This window comes from Chrysochloris asiatica, unplaced genomic scaffold (assembly GCF_000296735.1).
Source record: "Chrysochloris asiatica unplaced genomic scaffold, ChrAsi1.0 scaffold00138, whole genome shotgun sequence".
Classification (NCBI taxonomy): Eukaryota; Metazoa; Chordata; class Mammalia; order Afrosoricida; family Chrysochloridae; genus Chrysochloris; species Chrysochloris asiatica.
The window spans coordinates 4315437-4341817 of record NW_006408656.1 but is presented as its reverse complement, the minus strand read 5'-3'; the positions used below and the strand labels follow the sequence as shown (position 1 = coordinate 4341817).

The window sequence follows — 26381 nt, the reverse complement described above, 5'->3', positions numbered from 1 at the left end:
CAACACAGATCTGTTTGTTCTTTTGGCAGCCCATTTTTTATATATAAAAAAAAAACCCATCTATTTTTAGGCATATGCATTTAACAAAACTAAAACAATAATAAGCAAGGAAATGATAATATAAATGCAGGGAAATGGGAAAATCATCACTTGTAGGGGGAGAAGCAGGGCATAGGATGGGGCAGGCAGGCATATATAGGTAGATGCAAATAGATTTCTAGGTTTTGACTGGTGATGACTTTTACGGGTATTTAATTTTCATTATATTACTAAATAAATAATAAAGGAAATATGTGATTTGTAAGAAATGAATCTAAAACACATGACATAAATTGGAAATAAAAGAATGTAGTAAAGATCAGAGTACATTGTATATAGTCAACCAGTAGACCAGTTGCCCTCAAGTTAGTTCCAATTCATGGTGACCCCATGGGTGTCAGAATAGAGTTGCTCCACAGGGTTCTCAATGGTTGGTATTTCAGAAACAGATTGTCAGGCCTTTCTTCTTAGCGACCTTTGGGTAGATTCGATCCTCCAATGTTAAGGGTGAGTAATTTTTCATTAAACTTATTTTATGTGTGTGAATGTAGGTGATGATCCATAATATGTTTATGTTCATAATATAGCCATAACATATTTAGATTTGTGGTAGCCAATACCGTAAAGAACCTCCTGTTGAAATAAACCAGCAGAAATGCACAAAAAAGTTCATAGCAGTGTTTTTTATTTATAACAAAACTAGAACTGTAGATACGGAGAACCCACCACACCACCTACTACCATTGATTCTATTCCCACAGGGGATAGGTAAATAATCACACATTGGAATACTTATTGATAACTAAGACTTACTGTTGTTGTTAAGTGCCATTGAGTTGATTCTGACTCATAGTTTCCCTGTATAAGGTTTCTGAGGAGTGGCTGGTGGGTTTGAAGCACTGACTTTTAGGTTAGCAGTCTAGTGCTTATCCTACAGTGCCACACCAGAACTCCATAGTAAAGCTACATGCATCAGAATGGATGAATCTCTGAAACAGAATATTGAAGAAAAAAAAAAAAAGTGAGTTATAGAAGCATATAGCCAGGTTTATTTTTATATAGCTTAAAGACAAGTAAGATAGAACAACTGTTTAGAGCTCTGAACATATATAGGACTATGGTGGCTCTGTAAGATAAACACTGGACTGTGAACCACAAGGTTGGCAGTTTGAGCCCACCAGCCACTTCAAGGGAGGACGATGAGGATTTCTTCTCCTGCAAGATTTACAGGGTCACTATGAGTTGGAAGGATTCATCAGCAATTAACAACAACAACAACAACAACAAAATATGGGGAGTTCTGGTGTGGCACTGTAGGATAAGCACTAGAGAGCAAAGTTGATTTGAACCACAAGGTGGCGATTCAAACTTACCAGCCGCTCCTCAGAAATCCTATACGGGGTCACTGAGTCAGACATGACATGATGGCACTGAACAACAACAATAACAAAATATGTACTGGAATCCTAATATTTATGCCTGTGGATATGGAGGACTGGTGTGGTGCTGTAGGGTAATGCACTGGACTGAAATATCGGTTTGAACTGCAGAGTAGATGGTTCAAACTCACTAGCTGCTTCTCAAATACCCTATGTTGTTGTTGTTAGTGCCACTGAGTTGGTTCCGACCCATAGCGACCCTGTACAGGGTTTCCGAGGCTGTAAATCTTTATGGGAGCAGAAAGCCTCATCTGTCTCCCACAGAGCGGCTGGTAGAGGGTCCCTATAACTCAGAATCAACTCGACAGCACTTTACAACAACATATCTATGGATGTAATCCTATTTAGAAACAGTTTTCTTTGTTATGTTAAAGTGTAGGGTGTTTCCTAAATCTAGTCATTTCTGAGTTGTAAGCAGCAGCAGGGACACAGACAAGGAAGCACAAGTGGTTAGATAAACAGATGCCACATGAAGGTGGCCAAGAAGCTGAGGAACAGAAGCCGAGACAAAGATTTTCCCCCAGAGCAGGCATAGGTGAGCCTTCTCCAAGAGGAGGTGCCCTGCATTTTGAGCTGTAGCCTCCCGAACGTGTGAGAAAAGCAGTTCTGTTCTTTAAGGCTACCCACTTGTGATATTTCTGTTAATCAGCACTAGGAAACTAAGTCAGATCAAAACAGGGGTACATGCAGTTTCTTTTTATTATTGTTGGTATTTAAATCACTAAGTGTATATTATATAAACTTCTTTCTATGCATAATAAATTCATGGAGTCCTGGTGTGGTGCTATAGGATGGGCAACGGACAGCTAATCACAAGGTCAGCAGTTCAGAGCCATCTGTAGATGCTCAGAAACCCTGTACGGAGTCACTGTGAGTTGGAGGCGACTTGATGGCACTAAACAACAGCAACAACACAAACAAAAGGAAATGCCAATAGCAGCTTGTTACTTTTCCACTTTAGAGATATCTATCCATCAACTCACTGCAGATTTTTTTTGTAAAAATCTTAGGATTGGCATCCGCAGCCTCAGGCTTTACCTCTTCTCTCCATGTTTCACAGCGATCAGACAGGTTTTCCTAAAGCACACCTCACATCAGGTCCTTGTCTGCTCAGGTACCTTTTGCGGTTCTTCACTGTCTTCTCCATGAATCTCAACTCCTCAATTCCACATACTTCCTCTCACCCTGAAATGTCCTTTCTCCTCCACTTTCCTCTAAGGCCCACTCCTATCCTGGGACTCCCATTTACCTATCTGGGGTTACATGTGGCCCCCTCCCACCCCCTGCTTCTGCAGCCTCCTGGTCAGAACTTGGTCATTGTCACAAGTTGAGGTCACAAAGCCCCCAGGAAAGAGAGGGTCTAAGCCCTCATAAGTGAGGATTCTGGAAGCTCCTTGGTCAGGAGCAGGGCTAGGTACAAGTGAAGCTTGGGGAGCCTTCAGTTCCCTCCATCATGGTAAGGCTGGTCTACAGAGCTCAGTGGATCACACAGGGGTGAGGGTCTTGGGTTCTACCCAGATCCATTGGATCCTCCTGGGAAGAAGCATCTCTGTGTGTCAGTATCTTTTGGGAATGAGATCAGGAAAGGATGAGGCAGTGGGAATAGGATGGGAATTTGTGAGAAACAATGCTTTGCAGTCTGCTCATATAGTTTCTTTATACTCTATCTACCCAAGGAGCAGCTGATAGGTTTAAATTGCTGACCTTGAGGTTAGTAGCCTAGTGCTTATCCTATAGCACCAGCATTGGACTACTAATCAAAAAGCTGGCAGTTCTAACTCAGAAGCACCTCAGAAGTAAGGCCTGGAAATCTGCTTCGGAAAGGTCACAGCCTTGAAAACTTTATGGAGCAGTTCCTCTCTACACACAGTGTTGCCATGAATTGGAGTTGTTACAACAGCAATAGTAACAGCAACGTCTACTTAACCTCCTTTAAGATCGTCATTAGCCCCTAGTAAGATGGTGGAGCTCTGGTAACATAGTGGTTACGAATCCGGCTGTGAACTGCAAGGTCAGCAGTTCGAAACTACCAGCTCCTCCGTGGGAGAAAGATGAGGCTTTCTGCTCCTGTAAAGATTTACAGCCTTGGAAACTCTGTACAGGGTTGTTACCGACTCGATGGCACTTAACAACAACAACAACAACAAGATGGTGGAGGTAAAAGACTGTCAAGTGTAAGGCACTGTTCAAGTGTAAGGCAGTTTACCTGTGGGCATGTGGAGATCAGGGGAAAGAAGGGACCACTGATTTTGTCCCTTGTAGATAGCACTTCCCATTGTGGCCTGAGGCTTGGAATCTGGGGAGCTAGAACTTAGATCTCTGTGACTGGCTTCAGAGCAACAATATTTATCAAGTTAAGGAAGTTTCCTTATAGTTCTCCCGTTGCCATCGAATTGACTCTGACTCATAGTGACCCTATATAGGGTTTCCGAGGAGCGGCTGTGAGTTTGAACCACCAACCTTGAGGTTCAAACCTTGAGGTTCAGTGCACTATCCCATAGCACCACACCAGGGGCTATTACTGAATTTAAAAAAATGTTTTATTGTGAATTATGCGATAGTTTACGTGGGAGAACATTAGCTTTACATTCATCCTATCGTGTATCATTACGTTGCCATGGTTACAATCGCTTCCATGCATCATCAACCAACCAAAGGGTATATCCTGCAAGCCTGCTCCCTGATCGTCAACACACAGCCCCTCTACTTTTCTGGGTCTAGAGTCCCCAGCTGCTCCATCTCTCCACACCATCATCTCTGCTTAGGGTCCCACTCTCTGCTCTTCTCCCTTGATGGTCCCAGGGACCTCCGCTTCTGGACTGCAAAGGAAACCGCTCCCCTCCTTTGGCTACAAAACATGTACCTTTACACTTCCAACCCTCACAGTCAGTCCTGATAACAATTATTCACTATTATTATTGAATTTTATTGAATGTATTTTATATTTATTTAGATGATCATATGTGGTAAATTACAATAACTGATTTCCCAAAGTTTAACTGGAGTCCTGGTGTAGCACTATAGGATAAGCATTGGACCACAAAGTCAGTTTGAACCACAAGGTTGGCAGTTTGAATTCACCAAACGCTTCTCTGAAACCCTATACAGGGTTACTCTGAGTTGGAACTGACTCTGTCGCACTTAATAACATCAAAAAAGTTTAAATACTTCTATTCCTGGAATTTGACTACTAAGTGAAAGGTTGGTGGTTTGAACCCACCCAGTGGCACCACAGAAGAAAGATCTGTATCCATAAAGGATACAGATGTACAGAGTTGGGTTCTATTCTGTAACACATGGGGTCTCCATGAGCCAGAATCAGCTTGACAGCGATGGGTGTTCCTGGGATAAATCCTACATGGTTTCAGTCCAAAAGTTCAACTCAACAGATTGTTGCTCTGTTTTAGCCCTTTGTGTCTAAGTTCATGCTACCTTTAGCATCTCTAGGTCAAGTGGAACATCCACTACTATGTCAGTCAAGCACCTGACATGCTTTTCCTCCTCTTATCCTTCCAATGACACTTGGATACAGAAAAGATGATCACCCCCATTTTACAGATGGAAAAACTGATGGTGGAGAAATGAAATGATTTGGAAGTGATGAGCGGTGGAAGATTGAAATTGCTTTGCTAGTTTTGGTTGAGCCAGTGTCGGCTCTCCTCGCCTCCCTAATGTCTCCACTCTATTCTGCTACCCCATCCTGCAGTGTGAAGAGATTAAGGAGAATGTGCAGAAACACCCACAGAACTTGAGGCACAGCAAGGAGCAGCTGAACAGGCGTAACCAGGCCATCCAGAGGCTGAATGTGGAGGTAGACAGCACTAAGAGTCAGCTGGTACGGGCAGACACATGGTGGAGTGATGGTGGGAGGAGGCATCTGTTATTGATGACACCTAGACAGTCCCCCCAAGGAGCCCTGGTAGCATAGTGGGTTACATGTTGGGCTGCTAACTGCAAGGTCAGCAGTTTGAATCCACCAGCTACTCCGTGGGAGAAAGGCTTTCTGCTCCATAAAGAAACCCTATAAAGGGTCGATATGAGTTGGAATTACCTTGGTGCGTGCAAGAGCAGCAACAGCAAACAACCCGTCCCCCGACTCCCTGCCCAGTCCTTTGGCATAGAAGGGTACAGTGTCCCCTTGTGAATGTTTCAGCATGGCTGTATCACATTTGTATTTGTCTAACTCACTGCTGTCGATTCGATTCTGTCTTTGTGGCCCTGTGGGATAATGCACTGGACTGCGAATCCAAGGTCGATTTGAACCGCAAAGATGGTTCAAACTTACTAGCTGCTATACAGTGTCACTATGAGTTTGAAATGAACTCAATGGCACTTGACAACAACAACAACAACATAGGAAAGGGTAGAATTGCTCCATAGGATCTCCAAGGCTGTAAATCTTTACAGAGATAGCCTGCCTCAGCTTTGTCCTGTGGATTGACTGATGGTTAGAAACGCTGACCTTTCGATAAGCAGCCCAACACTGTTCCACCAGGCCTCTTTTGTTTTTGTCTATAATCCGTACATCATGGTGGTGGCGGTGGTTATGTGCTGTGGAGTCAGTTCCGATGCATAGTGACCCTGTATAGGGTTTCTGAGGCTGTACATCTTTACGGGAGCTGAAAGCCTCATCTTTCTCCAGTGGATAAGCTGGTAGTTTTGAACTCCTGACCTTGAGGTTAGCAGCCTGACTCGTAACCACTATGCTACCAGAACTACTTCTGTACATCATAGGTGCAAGTAATTAACGTGTAGGTAAAGATGAATGAATATGTATGCTTGTTTGTATATCACTATCTTTTTATATGGCTATGCATATTGGAGTGCTGGTATGGTGCTGTAAGATAAACACTGGACTGCAAAGTCAATGTGAACTACAAGGTGGCGGTTCAAATCTACCAGCTGCTCCTCGGAAACCCTATACAAGGTTGCTATGAGTCGGAGCAGACTTGACGGCACTTAGCATGCATATTTTTATGAATGTGTGTTTTGTTTGCATTAAATTTGAGCCCATCTTCAGAATGGCAAGATTTTATTTAGAAAGTCTGTTTTCTGGGTTCTCTTAAAAACAAAACAAAAAACAACCGAGCATCTGGCAATATGCTATGATTTCTATGCAGTGACATTTGGCTAGAGAGGCTCTATCTTCTTCGCTGGATATATGCTCCCTGGAACTGAACATGATTAGTATATGTTTATCACTTGGCCCTCCTCTGTTGATGCTTCTAGCCAGGGCTCTGTAGGCATTTGAATCGGTGGCTTTGAGACGCTAAGCCTTGGTAAGGAGAGTTCCCCTCTGGATGCTGTCTCCCAATCTCTCCTTCCTCTCAACCTCCTCTCTTTTTTTTCTCAGCAGCCCTCTCTTCCAAGCCAATTGGCTCATGTCCTAGCCCACATTCCCAGAACAGAGATTCTGCTGTTTGCCTTTTCTTGCTTTCTGCAGATGTAAGTGTCTCCGGCTCTGAGGGCTATTCATGGGGTTCTCCCTTTCCAGGAAGAGATAACTGCTGTTGAGGTTCCAGGGTTGGTGGCCACAGCTGCTCTGATTTCCATAATGAGTTCCTAAGCATCAAGCACACCTTATCAGCCATGAGTTTGTTTCCACAGACTGCAAACTCTAGTCTCCTATGAGGATAGGACATTCTTCCTGTTAGCATGACTTTGAGCGCGTGTCTTCGAGACAGTAGCTCCAGCATTACATGCTACGGGCATTTGATGCTTCCTAGATCCAGTTCAAATTAGAGCATCTGCAAACTAGATATAAAGGTTCTCTCTCAGCCTTCCCAGATTTGTTGTTATGTGCTGTGAAGTGGATTCCCACCCATAGCTACCCTGTACAGGGTTTCCGAGGCTGTAAATCTTTACGGGAGCGGAAAGCCTCATCTTTCTCCTGCGGAACAGTTGGTAGTTTCAAATTGCTGACCATGAGATTAGCAGCCCGATTTGTAACCACTATGCAGGTTGTTGTTGTTGTGAAGTGCCGTTGAGTCGGTTCTGACCCATAGCGACCTTGAATAGGGTTTCCTAGGAGTATCTGGTGAGCTTGAACCACCGACCTTGCAGTTCAAATGGCTTTGCAGTCTGGTGCATTAACCCACAGCGCCACATCAGAACTACGCAGATAGATAGTCTCAAATCTCTACCCTGATAGTAAAGGGTGGAGAGTTTTGCTTCATCCTATGGTTGTTGTAAGGAGCTCTGGTAGCGTAGTGGTTACGAATTGGGCTGCAAACCTTAAGGTCAGCGGTTCGAAACTACCAGCCGCTCTGCAGGAGAAAGATGAGGCTTTCTACTCCCGTGAAGATTTACACCCTCGGAAACCCTATACAGGGTCGCTATGGGTCGGAAGCGACTCAAAGGCACTTAACAACAATAACAACATGGTTGTTGTTGTTGTTGTTAAGTGCCGTCGAGTCAGTTCCAACCCATAGTGACCCTGTATAGGGTTTCCGAGGAGTGACTGGTGAGCTTGAACCGCTGATCTTGCAGTTCAAACAGCTTTGCAGTCTGGCGCATTAACCCACAGAGCCCACACCAGTACTCCTCATCTTATGGTGTTGTTGTTGTTGTTAAGTGCCGTCGAGTCGGTTCCGACCCATAGCAACCCTTTACAGGGTTTCTGAGGGTGTAAATCCTTACGGGAGTAGAAAGCCTCATCTTTCTCCGGCGGAGAGGCTTGTAATTTCGAACCGCTGACCTCAAGGTTCGCAGCCCGATTCGTAACCACTACGCTACCAGAGCTCCTTATGGTACAGACACATAAATGCTACTGAACATTGATGTTCACTCCTTACAGCCAAGGATGATCTCCAATTCCACTTTGGCCCTTTAGTTGCTGAGATAGGTTTGCAATCTTGAGGGTGGAAGAGTGGGGGTCAAGAATGTCCTTCTGTCCTTGGTCTTCACTTATCCACAGTCCTGCAAACCAGAGCTCACCAAGGATCCACGAGCTCTGCAGGGTGAGGATGCCTTAGACAGTGCCCAGGGCAAGTTGGCCTGGCTAGAGGCTGCCCTGCAGAAGGCCAAGCAGGACATGTTGCAGCAGCTGCGAGAGTACCAGGAACTCATGATCGTCAAGCTGAGTCTGGACTTTGAGATCTCCACCTACCGCAAGCTATTGGAGGGCGAGGAGAGCAGGTGAGGGCTAGGTAATGTTTCACCATGGGGCGAAGAGTGTGGGGCCCAGGGAGGTGGGGGAAGGAAGAGTGGGGAGAGATGACTTGGGCATCCAGGAACTTGTTCTTTGGGAGTCAGTTTTCCAGCAGTCTTCAAACTCTACATCCCAAACATCCTACTAATGTGCACCTTCATGCCTTTTTCCTCTAAAAAGTTATCAACAATTTGGAACAAATAAAATAAACCATTTGAATTTAAGGCAGGAGGGATTGAGTTTAAAGGTCTGGAAGGAATTTTTGATTCAAAGGCTGCATGGGTGTCAGAGAACAAGGAGTTTGAAGAAGAGCAAGATTTCTGCCAGTCTGGGAAATGTCAGGAGGATTTTGTCTTGGAGAATGGAGAATATTAAATCGAGTAGTAGATTCACTTACCCTCTTTCTTTCACCCTCTGCAGGCTTGGTCTGGGATATGGGGCAGGGAGTGTGAGTAAGTAAATAAAACCATAACATAGATTAGAAGGGTCAGATTTTATTCCTTTTAAGTCCTCTGGTAGCGTAGTGGTTACGAATCGGGCTGCGAACCTTAAGGTCAGCGGTTCGAAACTACCAGCTGCTCCGCGGGAGAAAGATGAGGCTTTGGAATTACCTTGGTGCGTGCAAGAGCAGCAACAGCAAACAACCCGTCCCCCGACTCCCTGCCCAGTCCTTTGGCATAGAAGGGTACAGTGTCCCCTTGTGAATGTTTCAGCATGGCTGTATCACATTTGTATTTGTCTAACTCACTGCTGTCGATTCGATTCTGTCTTTGTGGCCCTGTGGGATAATGCACTGGACTGCGAATCCAAGGTCGATTTGAACCGCAAAGATGGTTCAAACTTACTAGCTGCTATACAGTGTCACTATGAGTTTGAAATGAACTCAATGGCACTTGACAACAACAACAACAACATAGGAAAGGGTAGAATTGCTCCATAGGATCTCCAAGGCTGTAAATCTTTACAGAGATAGCCTGCCTCAGCTTTGTCCTGTGGATTGACTGATGGTTAGAAACGCTGACCTTTCGATAAGCAGCCCAACACTGTTCCACCAGGCCTCTTTTGTTTTTGTCTATAATCCGTACATCATGGTGGTGGCGGTGGTTATGTGCTGTGGAGTCAGTTCCGATGCATAGTGACCCTGTATAGGGTTTCTGAGGCTGTACATCTTTACGGGAGCTGAAAGCCTCATCTTTCTCCAGTGGATAAGCTGGTAGTTTTGAACTCCTGACCTTGAGGTTAGCAGCCTGACTCGTAACCACTATGCTACCAGAACTACTTCTGTACATCATAGGTGCAAGTAATTAACGTGTAGGTAAAGATGAATGAATATGTATGCTTGTTTGTATATCACTATCTTTTTATATGGCTATGCATATTGGAGTGCTGGTATGGTGCTGTAAGATAAACACTGGACTGCAAAGTCAATGTGAACTACAAGGTGGCGGTTCAAATCTACCAGCTGCTCCTCGGAAACCCTATACAAGGTTGCTATGAGTCGGAGCAGACTTGACGGCACTTAGCATGCATATTTTTATGAATGTGTGTTTTGTTTGCATTAAATTTGAGCCCATCTTCAGAATGGCAAGATTTTATTTAGAAAGTCTGTTTTCTGGGTTCTCTTAAAAACAAAACAAAAAACAACCGAGCATCTGGCAATATGCTATGATTTCTATGCAGTGACATTTGGCTAGAGAGGCTCTATCTTCTTCGCTGGATATATGCTCCCTGGAACTGAACATGATTAGTATATGTTTATCACTTGGCCCTCCTCTGTTGATGCTTCTAGCCAGGGCTCTGTAGGCATTTGAATCGGTGGCTTTGAGACGCTAAGCCTTGGTAAGGAGAGTTCCCCTCTGGATGCTGTCTCCCAATCTCTCCTTCCTCTCAACCTCCTCTCTTTTTTTTCTCAGCAGCCCTCTCTTCCAAGCCAATTGGCTCATGTCCTAGCCCACATTCCCAGAACAGAGATTCTGCTGTTTGCCTTTTCTTGCTTTCTGCAGATGTAAGTGTCTCCGGCTCTGAGGGCTATTCATGGGGTTCTCCCTTTCCAGGAAGAGATAACTGCTGTTGAGGTTCCAGGGTTGGTGGCCACAGCTGCTCTGATTTCCATAATGAGTTCCTAAGCATCAAGCACACCTTATCAGCCATGAGTTTGTTTCCACAGACTGCAAACTCTAGTCTCCTATGAGGATAGGACATTCTTCCTGTTAGCATGACTTTGAGCGCGTGTCTTCGAGACAGTAGCTCCAGCATTACATGCTACGGGCATTTGATGCTTCCTAGATCCAGTTCAAATTAGAGCATCTGCAAACTAGATATAAAGGTTCTCTCTCAGCCTTCCCAGATTTGTTGTTATGTGCTGTGAAGTGGATTCCCACCCATAGCTACCCTGTACAGGGTTTCCGAGGCTGTAAATCTTTACGGGAGCGGAAAGCCTCATCTTTCTCCTGCGGAACAGTTGGTAGTTTCAAATTGCTGACCATGAGATTAGCAGCCCGATTTGTAACCACTATGCAGGTTGTTGTTGTTGTGAAGTGCCGTTGAGTCGGTTCTGACCCATAGCGACCTTGAATAGGGTTTCCTAGGAGTATCTGGTGAGCTTGAACCACCGACCTTGCAGTTCAAATGGCTTTGCAGTCTGGTGCATTAACCCACAGCGCCACATCAGAACTACGCAGATAGATAGTCTCAAATCTCTACCCTGATAGTAAAGGGTGGAGAGTTTTGCTTCATCCTATGGTTGTTGTAAGGAGCTCTGGTAGCGTAGTGGTTACGAATTGGGCTGCGAACCTTAAGGTCAGCGGTTCGAAACTACCAGCCGCTCTGCAGGAGAAAGATGAGGCTTTCTACTCCCGTAAAGATTTACACCCTCGGAAACCCTGTACAGGGTCGCTATGGGTCGGAACCGACTCGACGGCACTTAACAACAACAACAAGTCCTTGTTAGTGAGGGGTGTCTGTGAGTACTCCCTTTGCCTCCCCTTTGTGAAGGCTGTCCCCTCTCTTGGGGGTGATTCTTTGTGTCTCTGTGTTGTGGAAGTCTGTTTTTGGGGATATATTCTGTGGGGTTGTCCTGGGAGAGACTTTTGTGGGTCTTTGGAGCAGTTCTACTTTGTAACACATGGGGTCACCGTGAGTCAGAATCAACTTCACAGCAACTTTCAAATCCTAAGGAAGAGACTTTGTCCTGGGGTGGCGGGAATCTGTGTGTCTATCTCCAGTGGGAATTCCTAAATCTATTTCTCTGGAGAGGTCTGTGTATCGATTTCTTCCGGAGAGTTTGCATTTCTGACTCCACAGGAGAGACAGGGTCAACGTATCTGTCCCCTGGAGGAGGGGGTCTGTAAGTCTGTTTTAGGGCGGGACAAGAATGGAGGGGACGGCGCGGGGGCTGGGGGTGGGCGTGTGCTTTCCTGTCTCCAACATCCACCTTCCAGTTCAGTTCCTAGTTCCGCTACCGCCGGGGTTCCAGCTCGGACTCCAGCCGGTCCCGCCAGTTCCCGCATGGAGCCGGCTCTGGCGTCCTGGAGACGAGTGCCCCTGGCGGTGGCTATGCGCTCTGCGGCTTCCCCGGCTGTGTAGGGGACTTCAGCTGCAGTGGCCACCTCAGATGCTGAACCCTTCCCGCCCAGATCAAGAGACGTCGAAGAACACAGTTTCTGTCCCCAAGACTTAACCGTTTGTCTAAGGCGCTCCCTTCCATGGAACTCTCCTCCCCTTTTCCTCTTGTCTCCCACCCCAGAGCGTAAGGTCTTGGGGCGTAGTTTACTGAATTATGGCAGATTTGTGCCCAGTGCAGAACCTGCTTGGACGTAGGTGCCACCAGGGAGACCTGGCCTGTAGCTTATCTGAACCCAACACTCTGTCCCTTTGAACTTCTCCTGTCTCTCTTTTCTGGGGACTACGCCTTTGCAATAAAAATCAGTTGTATAGTGGACTGTGTGGGTCCCCAGGCCATTTTCAGAACACAACCCCCACCAAGCCAACCCTCTACCTTTGAGGTTACTCTAACTCAGGGGAATTCCATGTGTGTCAGCATAGAATTGCACTCCCTAGAGTTTGGAATGGATGGTGGTTTGAATCCATGGGGCAGCTCTCTAGTTCATAAGGTCTCTATGAGTGGAATCAATGCAACAGCATTTTTTTTTTTTCCAGTCATATGGAAATAGATAAGGTCTCTCTTCCATGGTACTGTGGGGTGGGTTCCCATTGACAATTTTTCTGTTAGCCAAGCTCAAGTCATTTATGACATACAGGGAGCTCCTAGAACACAAAGCCAGTTGAATTGGGGGAAGGGCTGGTAAAAATAGTACCAGGAAGCAACCCTCTCCACTTGGTATATGGGCCCATGTGGTTTAAATGAATAGTGATTGAATCAAGATCTTTAGGGTTGGGGTGGTGATTGGGAGTATTAGAGGGCCCCCTGGAGAAAGTGAGTGACGGGGTTTATTCATGCAGGAGGGTCTGATTACAACTTGGGCTGAGGTCCTACAATCAGCTCTTCGTGGCTGAGATGCTGATGTTCATCCATTCATTCACTCCACAAAAACTTATTGAATGACCTCTGAGGGTCAGGCATAGTGCTTGGAAACAGTGATGAGCAAGACTTTCAAATCCTGGCTCTCTGGAGATGATGTTCTTCGCAGGGAGGCAGACCATAAACCAGGAAACGGACCAGGAAGCCAAAAGACTGGAAATGAGGGAAGAGTCATGTTTTACAGTCCTGTCAGGGTACTTGAGGAGACCTGGCTCTGTGGGTGATGACCCACAGATGGGGTCTGGGGGAGATGAACACAACTGGGTGACCCAACCTGAGGTATAGTTTTACCAGGAGTTTGAGTGTGGACTGGGGTACAATGTACTATGTGGGAGGAAAGCACAGGCTTTGGAATCCACTTCTGTCTGGATCTGTGGTTGTGGTTTGGCTCCATGCTTTCATAAGGCAATCAGACTTTGGAGGGAAGAAGATAGAAAGATTGGGGGAGGGAGTGGCCAGAGAAGGGCTAGCTTTCTTGCTTCTTTCCTTGCCATATAGGTCCAAGAGCAGCCTCACATTCAGTGAGAGCACATTCTTTTCTATTACACAAAAGATTACACCATGCATGCATCTTGGGAACAATAGTTCCTGCTTTCGAGGTCCCTGGGTGGGGCTAAGGTGTGTCATTAGGTAAAGGCCTTGGCTTTACCTTTTAAGGTGCTCTAGTGCCAACATGTCTGCTGTGTTTTCCTGGGTCCCTGCCCAGAGAATAGACACCTGAAGGCACCCTTGTCTTCATAAACAGAGACTTCATGCAGGAGGAATGGGACAGAAACTTGTCTGGCAGGCTGCCACCCATCTGAGGGGTAGCGAATATATGTTGCCTATTTGGGCTCGCTCAGTAGCCCCATTTGTTCCATACTGAACTGCAAGTGGTATACAATTGTACCCCTAATGCAAAACAGCTGTTGCAAAGAGGAACTACCCCCTCTTGCAAATTCTTTAGTTGGACACCATATTCCAGGCATTTTGCTAGGAGGTAATGAAAGTCTGTGACTTTTCAAGTCCAAACTTTTCTAGTTCTTTCTGCGTTGATCATGTCAATGAGAGATCTTTGTGGGAAGTGCAGACAGAAATCTTGCCCAGGAATTTGAACAGGATTTATAATGTGTGTTCTGCAGCTTGCATCAATGAGGATTGCCTGCCTACATCTTCTTTTTCTAAACCCCAAGCTTGACTTTGCTTGAGGTCAGGCCAGGAGAATTCGAAGTGCTTTGGTGTCAGGCTTAAGTTTCTCCTTGGGCCAGGGCTACATTGGGTCACCAGTGGTGTTTGTGGTTTGGGGACAATTCCCTGGCCATGGGTCACATTCCAGCTTGGGGTGGAAGAGAAGTGGCTACTGCATTTATGGAGAGTCATTAATAGGTCATAGCTCCTTTACAAGCTTTGTGAGTCGGTGTGACTTCTGAAGAGAGGAGGGTTGTGACTAGCTCACTCATCACTTCTCAGTGGAAAGGGACCACAATGGACCAGCCCGCTGTTAGCTCCTTCTACCTGTCTCATGCTTAACAGCACTTAAATATATCTGATGCTAATTTAGTTGTGTTCTTGTCTCTGGTGGGCAGTGACTCTCTCCGCCATACCATCTATCTCCAGAACCTGCCTCATTGTAGTCGTAGGTGGGTTGAGGTCTCTGTTCCTGGTTGATTTGCTCTGTTCTTGGCCTACCAGTAACATGTCTCATTCTACATAAATCCTGGGAAGTTTCTTGTTGAGTCTAAGTGCAATTCTTCCTGCTATAATTCATCCACAATATACCAGCCAGATCACCCTGGTGTAAGGAAGGGTCTGGGTTCTATTCCTAATCTTATTACCTTGGTGGAACTCTTCACCCCACTAGTCCCCTAAACCTAAAAGGTGAAGATTCATTCATCCCTTTCCTTTTTCCTTCTTAACCCATCTGTGCTATTTGTAAGATAAGAATAGTTTATCTGGAAAACAGGATCCTTCAATATGTTGTCTATAGAGAAATATCAAAAACATGGAGATAGCCTAAATGTCCATCAACAGAAGAATGGTTAAACTTTGGTATATACACACAATGGAATACTACAAAACACTGAAGAATAATATTGAATCTGTGACACATCTCATAACATGGTTGAACCTGGAGGGCATTATGTGGAGTGAAAGTAGTCAATCACAAAAGGACAAATATTGTACGAGACTAATGTTGTGAAAAAAACAAAAAGTTTTCATCCATGAGGGTTACAGGGTGGAGGGAGGGAAAATTATTCACAGGCTAGAAGATAAACACATGTTAACACGGTGACAGGGCAGACAATATACAACAAGAGGAAGGTTAACAGAAGAAAGACAAAGATAGAGGGAGACACAGGGAAATATTCAGTAGTTAAAGTGAACAGAGGAAAATGCTCTTAACTGCTGGTACCTGGAGGGAATTGCAACCATGTAGTGAAGCAAAGTGTATGGTTTGCTGAATGGAAAACTGATGATCTGCTCTGTAAACCTTCACTCAATTCACAATAAAAAGTTGAAAAAACAAAAAAAGAACTAGCTTATCTGTAAAGCTAGAACAGTACCTATCATTCTGGTGGTGCAATGCGCACAGAACTTGACTGCTAACCAAAAGCTTGGTGGTTTGAACTTACCAGCTGTTTTCTCCAAGGGAGAAAAGACCTGTAATATGCCCTTGTAAAGATTTACCCTAGTTTTCCTCTGTCCTATAAGGTTGCTGTGAGTTGGAATCAATACAATAACACATCTATTTGTTTGAGAATGAAATACATTGCTATGTGAGGGGGCTTCAAAAAATTCAAGGGGAAATTGGAGTTAAAAGATAAAGTAACTTTTCCATAAACTTTTTAAAGCCCCCTGATATGTGAAGTGGAGAGTGTGGAGGCTCCATAGGGTAAGCACTGGGCTGTGGACCACAAGGTTGGAAGTTAGAGCCCACCACCATTCTGGGAGAATGTTGAAGCTTTCTGCTCCCATAAAGATTTACAGCTTCAGAAACTGTCGCTATGAGCCAGAACTGACTCGACAGCACTTAGCAACACAACAGCATGTGTAAAGTGTTTAAAATACAGTAAGAGCTACATAAACATAATGAATATCTCAATTATTGGGGATTTCAGGAAGGCTTTTAAGGACCTCTAATTAAAGAAAGGGCTCCTTGTGTGGTGCTGTGGGTTAATGCACTGGACTGTAAAGTCGCTTTGAACTTCAAGGTCCGCGGTTCAAGCTCACCAGCTGTTCCTCGGAAATCCTATACAGGGTCGCTATGGGTCAGAATTGACCTGATGGCACTTAACAACAATAATTAAAGAAAAAGCTACCTCCAGGTCTAAGGTCAGCTGATATCACTCTGTTCAGCTGGAGTAGGAAGAACAGGGAGGCAATCTCAGTGGTTAGAGCTATAGGGCTTCCTGGTCAGAGGACACCCTTAACAGGACACCCAGTAGCACATGCCCATCACTACTCCCACCTTCTCCCAGTTCTCCATCTGTAGCCCCACCTTACTTGCACACATGAGTCCACTGGTACACCCATACTGTGGTCACATCCCCACATAGCCACAAAATTCCCTTCTTCAGCACACATATACACACCATATAACCATACACATTACAAAGCCTCATAGACCTGCACACAAGCATACACATCTAAACACAGCTGCCTGGAGATGTGCGTGGACCTGTCTACAGTCCCAGGGTCTCACTTGTAGACAAGTGCAGAATAAATACACATAAAGCACACACACATAGCTGCATGGAGGCTGGGCTCCCTACTTTTCTCTGACTGGCCAGACCCATAGTTTTCCCAGTATCTGCCTTCTCTCTCCAGTTGCCTCTGGGACCCTCTTTCTTCTAGGACACCTCATCTAGTCCTGTCCCACCTCTCCTAATAGTAATGGTAATAGCAGTAGCAATAGTAATACAATAGAGCTTTCAATTAGTAAAGAATCTTAGCAGCGGTAGACTCCAAACATTTTATTTCACAATGAACACACTGAGACTCAGAGAAGGGAGGTGACGCACACAAGATCACACAGCAAGTTTCTATTTTCTTCATTCTTCTCACAGGGGGCATTAGTCCACCAGTGTTTGATTCATTCAGCCTTAAAGCTTCTGTCTGAGTCTGTCCAGGAGGGGAACCTAGAGAGAAGGATTCCTGGAGGAGGGGCTTGTTAGAATTGGAGTGAGGAGGAGAAGAGAGGCAGAGCAGGAGGGAGGGAGAGAAAGTGAAATACTCTAGGTCATCAGCTGGGTTGATAAGACTTATGAGAGGGCAGTTGCCAGGGAATAGGCCATCAGAAGTGGAGGTGCAGATGTTTCTGGAAAAGGAGGGATGGAAAAATGGAGCTGGTATTCTGTCTGCAGATCTAGACTCCAAGTATTGTGCAGACTGTGTAAATCTGGTCAGAAGTTTGAGGCCTGAGTGTTGCAGGCCGCAGACTCGGAGGAACAGATTCTAGCCACCTGGCAGTCATAGCAAATTGTTTTTCATCTTAGTGTTCAGTTATATTTATTAATTGCATACATGAAGCCCTTGATATCCACAGATAAATGTAATATTTTCCTAAAAGCCAAGACTGTAAAATTCCAAACAGGCAAAGTTTTTCCCTCAGAGAATTCATTTAAAGTAAATTGGGTGGCTCCACGGTCTCTCTTCCAAGGACAATAGGAATGCCCTCCCTAAAGTGTTTCCAGGTGCAGCCCATTCACCCAGGTGCCTCTTTTCCTGAAGAACCTGGGCTGGGCAGCTGACACAATGGGAATCCTCTCAATCCTCTTTTTCCTCCCTCCATTTGAGGCTAGGTGCTAAAAGGTATGTTAATTAAGCTTGAGAAACCAAGTTGCGGTCATGAGATTCGAACCTGCAAAGTACAATGTAAAGGTACCTGAATGTCTGGAAAAGTAAGATTGACAGCTGTACCTTGTCTTAGTCCCTCCTAGCTTTGTGTATAGTTCCTCCCCTAAATAAAACGGAGGCACAGAACGAATCCAGGTGCATTACGACTGGCAAGGCGTGCGTTACAGCATGCAGGGGGCTCAGTCTAGCATTGCAACCATACTGCCTGTTTAGCCAAGATGTTTACTATGCAGGATATTACGGCCTTCGTGGCTGAGATGTTTGCAATGCAGGATCTGCCTGATGCCAGTCTAGCATTCGCTCTGGTTTCGGGGTGCCTCTTTGTCTCTCTCTTTGTCTCTTTCTGTGTATTCTTTCTATATCTTTATCGCCGCCAGATATATCCCCTCCTCGTGAACCAAACACTCGTGAACAACCAAACAACTATGTCGAGGCCATTCCCCGGCACAGTATGACTTGCTTTTGAGTTGTGTGTTGTTATAGTGTGTGGGGTGTTTAGAACAATTGCACATGCTGGAAGTATCTCAAGGCTTCTTTTCTGCTCAGACTTCCATCAGGGAGGTAGAGGGCCCAAATTAGTTGTGGGGAGATCTTGGCTTGATCCTATCCTGTTATCTTTTCAGACTCAGAGCATGTCTCTCTGTTCCCCTTAATTTTCTCAATTATTTCTATTGCCCTGAGGTATGGGATAAGAACAGGGAACTTCCATTTCTGCTGTAGTTTTCTGGACCTGGGATTAAAAATTTAGAGATTAACCCTGCTGTAAAGATGCTGTATGCTTGGGACTCACCTTGGCCCATAGTACAGCTGAGCTGCCATCTTCCCACTCACACTGCCATCTGTAAGATCTTTCTAAGTGTTGGGGGGGCAACTTCCCTGCAGGAAGGAGCTCAGTGGCTCTTGTAGAGGTGTCTATTTTGCTCTCTCTGTACTTGCCATCTCTGATCACAGACATAAGTATTATATGAGGCTGGCCTTGGCCGTGGTCTTGGAAGGGACATCTACTCTATATTCTTTAAAATACTAATACTAATGATAAAAGTAGACAGTGATTATTTTGTGTCAGGCACTGTCTAAACATTTGACATATATTCAATTACTCAATTCTCCTAACAGTCCTATGAAGTGGGTCCTCTTTTTATTGTCCTCACTTTAGAGATGTGGAGACTGAGACACAAGGGGTAAGTCAACTGTCCAGGATCACATGACAGGAAGGACCCAGTTTTGCAACCAGGATGCCTGGCCCCTGAGTTTGTGCTCTCACTTTTACGCTGCATCATTATCTTGCTACGTGCTGTTTTCTGTCTTTGAGGTAATTTATCAGCTATGACTGGACTCCAAGTTCAAAAGTAAATCCATTAAAAAAAATAAATAAAAAAAAAGCCGTGTCAAAGGTTTTTGAAAGTTTCAGTCATGTTTCTGTATTTACCCCTTAAAGAATTCCAATAAATTACTTAGGTGTGAGTCTTCTCCACTAGAAATGAGTGATGCTTCCTAAAGCTTTGAGTCATGGGTGGATCTAATCTTCATTATCCATCAGTTTATAGATGTGTATAGGGTTGCTTTCTGAAAAGTAGCTGTGATATCCAGAATTGAATACCAGACACTGAGAGAGCCCAAACCCCAACTCATTGGAGGAGCCTGTCTAAGTTGCTGAGTCTCTGTGGGCTTTTTCTCATCTGCAAGACGTATTAAAATTGGGTGGAGAAAATCATTGGGGGTGTTTTGATAAAATTACATCATGTTAGGCCTTTACTAAATCTGAAACTGCTGTGAGCCCAGAGATAGAAGATTGTACTAGAGATCCTTAGTTTAGGCCTTTCTCTGTTCCTAAGACTTTGTTGTTGTTAAGTGCTGTCTGGTCGTTTCTGACCCATACTCACCCTGTATAGGCTTTGCAAGGAGCGGCTGGTGAACTTGTACCTCCGACCTTGTGGTTGAAATGACTCTGCAGTCCAGTGCATTATCCCACAGCACTATGCCAAGACTTTGGAGACCCTCCCAAGTCCCCAGCCCTGAGATTAACAGAGGCACAGACTAGGTCCAGGGTTCTCTACATTGATTTATCGGAAAAACAGATCAAGACAGGGACAACAAGGCAGTGGAAAGAATGAGAGAAGACGGGGCTCTTCCGGTTAGCTGAGGAATTGGGTCATGGGCCTGGTCCTGCCTGCCCCCTAATGCCCCTCCTGGGGGCATCCAGAGACTTTTCTTTGGGGTAGTCTTTCCCAGCCTGGGGTGGCAGATCCAAAGAGGAGGAGATGACACAGAAAAGAGAGGCGGGGCATGGAAAAGAAGATATACTAAAGTGCAATGTAAGCAGTTAAGAACTTGCTCCAGTCCCCCGGGCAGGGTGAGGCTGGCTGGAAGAGATGCTTTGGGCCCTGGGTTTGTATTGGGACACCTAACACTTCCGGGAGCTGCTGGCACAGGAGCCCACACCACTAGAGCTGTTGCTACCAACAGCTACCGGAGCCTACACCGCCGGTGCCCCGCCTACCAGAGGTGTTGGAATTGGAAGGACCGCAGGGGGAGCTCTTCCGGGTGCTCAAGGCCCGGTTCCCGCTGGAGGGGGTGCCGCTGACGCTGCCGGTCACTGGCCGGGATCCGGATGCACTAAGGTTCCCGCAGACAGCTCCGCCCTGGGAGTTGCTAACACCTGCGAACCCCAAAGTCTGAGTCAAAATTCTGGGGGACAGATCATCCTGTCTCTTAAACGATTGCCCCTCCGCAAGCCCTGAGCTCTCACTGTTAAAGCCAGGAGCTTATTTTAGTTGACAACTCCAGGTCCATCTAGTCCCAAAAGCTGTTGGGTCTTTCCTGGTGTCTGATGCCAAATAATGCCTGCTGTAATGTCGCCCCACTCTTAAATTAAGTCTCAGTAAAACCCCTTCTCCCAGACTCTCCCTCCCTCACAGTAAACCTTTCCACAAGGCCTAAATTACTTACGGACATTCACGGCTCCAACACCTTCACACAGTCTGGAGGGGCAGAAAGGGTGACATTAGTGACTTGGCCAGGTTTCCCAATGGAGCTCCCAGAAGTCTTAAGGGAGGGTGGGTCCACAGTGGCCAAGATGTTAGGAGCAGAGAGCTTGAGGGAACAGTCATTCGTAAGGGAATAAAGATTAGGGAACCCTTCCCCCCACCCCCACCCCCAGTTTGCTCAATAAGGGAAAGTGTAGTGCTTGTGCAAGGGATTGTTGCTGTGCGCTGTCCAGTTTATTCGAAATCACAGTGATTTTATAGGACAGAGTAGATCTGCCTCCTAGACATTCCCGGATTCCTAGTGTGGTGCTGTGGTTTAATGCACTGGATGGCAAAGTAGGTTTGAACTGCAAGGTCGGCTCCTTGGAAACCCTATACAGGGTCGCTATGGGTCGGAACAAACTCGATGGCACTTAACAATAACAGCTACAAATAGATATTTCTAGGTTGTAATTTTTAAGGCAGCAGATCACTAGGTTATTATACCTGGGCAGAGCTGTTGGTGGGTTCCAACTGCGTACTTTCAGGTAGCAGCGGAGTGTTTAACAATTGCGCCACCAGGGATCTTTTGTACAAGAGGTTGTTGTTGTTAAGTGCCATGGAGTCGGTTTCGACCCGTAGTGACCCTGTATAGGGTTTCTGAGGAGCAGCTGGTAGCTTGAACTGCCAACCTTGCATTTCAAACAGCTTTGCTGTGTGACGCATTAACCCACAGCGCCACACCAGGATGGGTAATTCTGGGTCAGACAAGTTTAGGCTGCACCTGTGCTCCTCGCCCTCCAGCAGGCGCCGGTAGGTGGCGATCTCGATATCCAGGCCCAGCTTGGAGTTCATCACCTCATGGTACTCCTTGAGCAGGCAGGCCATGTCCTGCTTGGCCTTCTGCAGGGCCTCCTCCAGCCCGGCCAGCTTGGAACTGGCATCACTGAGGGCTGCTTCGCCCTGCTGCTGAGACTGGGTCACGTCAGCCTCTAGCTTGGAATTCTGGGGAAGAAGAGAACGAGATGAGTTATGGCTCCTGGGTCTCTCTGTCCATTTCCTGGATTTGCTCAATTTCTACTGCCCAGCTGTGAACAAACCTCCCAAAATATGCCTCTCTCTACTTCCTCTCTGGGGTCTCTTCCTGAGTGGCCACTACCAGCAATGCTTGTCATTTAAATGGGCTGGGGAATTAATGGAGAGATTATGCAGTAACTGACTGTTTGGCCCTGGGAAGGCCTTCATCATCTCTGGTCTTGGACACAGGCTGACCCATACCTGGCCCTTGGCATTCTCCACCTCAGCCGTCAGCCTCTGGACCTTGCGGTTGAGTCCGTTGATCTCCTCCTTGGTGCGGCGAAGAGTCTCCCCGTGCCGGGTCACTGTGGCCTTCATCTCCTCGCACTGCGGGGGAAAACAGGGAAGCCCATCAGGATAGCAGGAATGATGGTGCAGATTGTCCAGTGCTCAGCCTTCACAGCCTCACATGGCAGTTCTGACTGTGCCTCCCCAAGGAGAGCTGTCTGTCCTCCCTTATCCATCCCTAGGGAAGGACCTCCCGCACTGTCTAGTGCATCAGAATCCTCAGTCAAAGGAAGACTTTTCTACTCTATGCATCTTTACCACTGCCCTGTCTAGGAGGCAAGTTCCATCAGTTACCTTGCTACGGTACCAGGACTCAGCCTCAGTCCTGCTTCGGCTAGCGATGTCATCATACTGAGCCTTGATCTCGGCGATGAGGCAGTCCATGTTGAGGTCTCGGCTGTTGTCCATTTGGACCACGACTGAGGTGTCTGAAATGTGGGAGTTGAGAACCCGGATCTCCTACAATGATTGGGGTGGAGGAAGGGAGGCAGCAGAAACTTTAGAACGTAGCCCCACCTACTACAGACTGACCCAATGTTCACAGCACCCCTAGGCTCCAGTGTCTGCCATGGCAGTGATCATCACGGACTGTAGCTCCCAGCCAAACCTCTGTCTGACAACTCAACACTAGGCTTGAGTCCTTCTCCTCTAGACTGGCTTTCAGGGTTTCTGTTTCTGCCCCTTCACCTCCTCATAGGGATGTCGCAGGAAGTCAATCTCCTGGGTCAGAGACTCCACATTGGCCTCCAGATCTGATTTGCGAAGGTAGGCGCAGTCCACCTCCTGTGAAAGAACGAGACATGATACGCTCTTGGGGTCCATTGCAGCTTTGGAAGGTCAGTTTTTCCATCCTCCTGAGTCTCAGCAGGATTTACCTTGACCATCCTAGGTAGCCTAGAGTCCCACTGTCCTGACCAACTCTGGCCGCCCCATGCACCCTTTCATTTCATCTTAACATCCAAGACAGCACCTCCTGATAAATGAGTCCTCCACTTTGCTATGACCAAATCCCTTTTTATGGATCTTGGAGTCAGAAAAGAAAAGAAATTAAGTTCCCCTAAATTCTCCCTGCCCAAATTCTTTCTTTCTTCTTCAATGTCACCCGGATCTTGTATTATATGTTGACCGACTGCACAGGAGTCACGTGCCATGAAACAGTCTCCATGTTTATCTGAATTTGCTTATCCTTTGCTTTCCAGGGTCTCTGGGGCTCTCTGACATCTGTTTTTTATTCAAAACCCAAGTCAATCCTTTCTCAACCCACTATAAGCCTGACATTGGACATTAGCCTTTGTAATAGCTTCTCTTCCTCCTATGTTGCCCCTCACTCCTGTCGAGCCTTCTCCTCACACCACAGAAGGCTTGTTCTCTTACTTTCCCTCCTCTCACTACTTCTGGCTTTGTGATTAGCCCTACAGGTCTGTGTCCTGGGCCCTGATCCAGGGTCTCCATCAGCCCGGGTGCATCTGAGGGCAATCTCCTTGGGTACTTTCCATACTCATAGAGCCCCGCCTGGCCTCCCAACACAGAATCTACAGATGGACACCCACCTTCTTCAGAGCCACAAATTGATTCTTTGCCGAAGCCCTCAGAGCCACTTCCTCCTCGTACCTGACATGGGGGGAGGGAAGAAGAAGGCATTAGTTCCTCTCAGGTCTCTAGAGAAGGCTCTCTCAAGAGACAGGGGTGGAATCTGAATGAGATTCTTTCTCTTGAGCAGACTGAGTCCTGCTTAAAAGGGCTCCTCAACTTGCTCCTTCTTCTTTGGAAAGAGGCCCAAACTTCATGCTTCCCAGGCCCAGGGAAATCCTCCACAGACTTGTGGCTTGAAGTTCATGCAGGGTATCAACATCCTATTAAATTGTTGTTTCCAGAAGACCTCATACAGATTACCTGCTCCACAAACACTCGTGCAATATTGCATAAGATTTGTCAAATCTCTCTAAGGAACAAATCTCTTGCCAAGATTCAGATAATTCTTACTAGTCCAGACATCCTAATTTTGATTTAAGCTTCTGAATTCCCCATATAGAAACCCAAATAGGTGGTGATGCCAAAGGATTGAAGAGTTTTGAGGAAGTATTGACATTTTCACAATGTTAAGTCTTTCTTTCCAGGAATATGGTACATTCTTCCATTTTTGTAAGTCTCTTTTGGTTTCTTATAGTAGTGTTTTGTAGTTTTCTTTGTATAAGTCCTTAGTTTCTCTGGTTACATTTATTCCTAGATATTTCATCCTTTGTGTGGCTATTGTAAATGGTATTGCTTTCCTAATGTCCTTTTCAATGCTATCATTTTGGTATAGAGAAATCCAGCTGATTTTTGTATGTTGATCTTATATCCTGTCACTTTGCTGAATCTTCCATCTTCAGATTTTTTTATATCCTTTTTCTCAGCTTGCTTTTGAATCTTTGCAGTATTGAGAGAATGTTCTTCCAGCTTACTTGTTCTGGCTTCCATCTCTTCGTTCTACTCTTTTTCCATTTCAGTGTATTGTCCATTTCTGACATTTTATTATTAATCATCTGGACCTCATTATGCATGTTTTGATTTGGTTCCAATACTTTATCTATCTTGTTTGATGACTTCTGTATCACTTTCTGGATTTCTTCCTTAGTTTCCTCAACTCTTCTGTAGAGGAGTTGAATTTGTCTCCATATCAGTCTTCTGAATTCCTTTTCAGACAAATCCACAGCCTGCCTGTGAGTGGGGCTTTCCACTCGCTCAGGCCCCTCCTCTAGTCATTACCATGAAGGTGCATAGATAAGTATTGAGAAATGAATGGAATAAAGATTGTCCACTATTTTTATTTCTGAAGGTCAGTTAGGTGTCTGGCAGCTGTGGCTTCTGGAAATGAATACCAGAGACACTCAACAGAGGCCAAATCCCAACTCAATGGAGGAAGCTGTTTAAGTTACTGAGTCTCTCTGTGCTTCAGTTTTTTATCTGCAACACTTATTAAAATTGGTTGGAGGAAATCATTGGTGGTGGTTTGATAAAATTACATCATGTTTGCCCTTTACTAAAAGTGAGACCGCTGTGAGCCCAGAGATAGAAGACTGTACTGGTGATCATTGGCTTAGGTCTTTCTCTACTCTTAAGACTTTGTTTGTTGTTGTTAATTGCTGTTGAGTCATTTCAGACCCATAGCAACCCTGTATAGGATTTGTAAGGTGAACTTGTACCACCAACCTTGTGGTTGAAATGACTCTGCAGATCAGCGCATTATCCCACAGCGTTATACCAAGACTTTGGAGACCCTCCCAAGTCCCCATCCCTGAAATTAACAGAGGAACTGACAAAGTTCAAGGTTGGCTACATGCATTTATTAGATACATAGATCAAGATAGGGACTAACAAGGCTGATGAAAGAGTGAGAGACTAGGGGACTTCTCTGCCCATATGCTCAGGATTGGGTCATGGTTCTGGTTGTGTGCCCCTGAATATCCCTCATGGGGGCACTCATAATCTTTTCTTTTGGTGTTCTTTCCCAGGATAAGGCAGCATTGCCAAAGAGGAGGAGATGAGATAGAAAAGAGAGGTGGGGAATGGAAGCGAAGATGGACTAAAGTGCAATGTAAGCAGTTGAGAAGTTGCTTCAGTCACCAGAGCAGGGTGGGGCTGGCTGGCTGATGCTTTGGGCCCTGAGTTTGTTGGGGTTCCTAACACTTCTGGGAACTGCTGGCATAGGAGCCTTTACCGCCAGAGCTGATGCCGCTGGAGCCCATAGTGCAGGTGCCTCGGCTACCAGAGGTGTTGGAATTGGAAGGACCAGAGGGTGCACTCCTCCGGGTGGTCATGGCTCGGTTCCCACCACAGGAGGACTCACTGCTGGTGCCCCGGCTACCAGAGGTGTGGGAATTGGAAGGACCACTTGGTGCGCTCCTCAGAGTGCTCACAGCCCGCTTGCCTCCGCTGGGGGCGCTGCAGTTGCTGCCGGTCACCGGCTGGGATCCGGACCCACTGAGGTCTCCACCCTGGGAGCTGCTAACACCTGTGAACCCCAAAACCTGAATCAAAATTCTGGTGAACAGATAATCCTGTGT

The 26381-nt window shown here is 45.9% G+C and overlaps 2 protein-coding genes across 2 annotated transcripts in view; one reads left to right on the top strand and one right to left on the bottom strand.

The window, feature by feature from the left end:
• Positions 1-26381, top strand: part of KRT7 (keratin 7) — a 153416-nt gene that overhangs the window by 55397 nt on the left and 71638 nt on the right. The gene's annotated exons all lie outside the window — the stretch shown is intronic.
• Positions 20461-26381, bottom strand: part of KRT81 (keratin 81) — an 11699-nt gene continuing 5778 nt past the window's right edge. The window contains exons 8-9 of the mRNA XM_006870109.1: positions 20954-20985; positions 20461-20663 (exon numbers count right to left, since the gene is read on the bottom strand). Coding sequence (XP_006870171.1) covers positions 20461-20663; positions 20954-20985 — 235 coding nt within the window. The remainder of the gene's footprint in view (positions 20664-20953; positions 20986-26381) is intronic.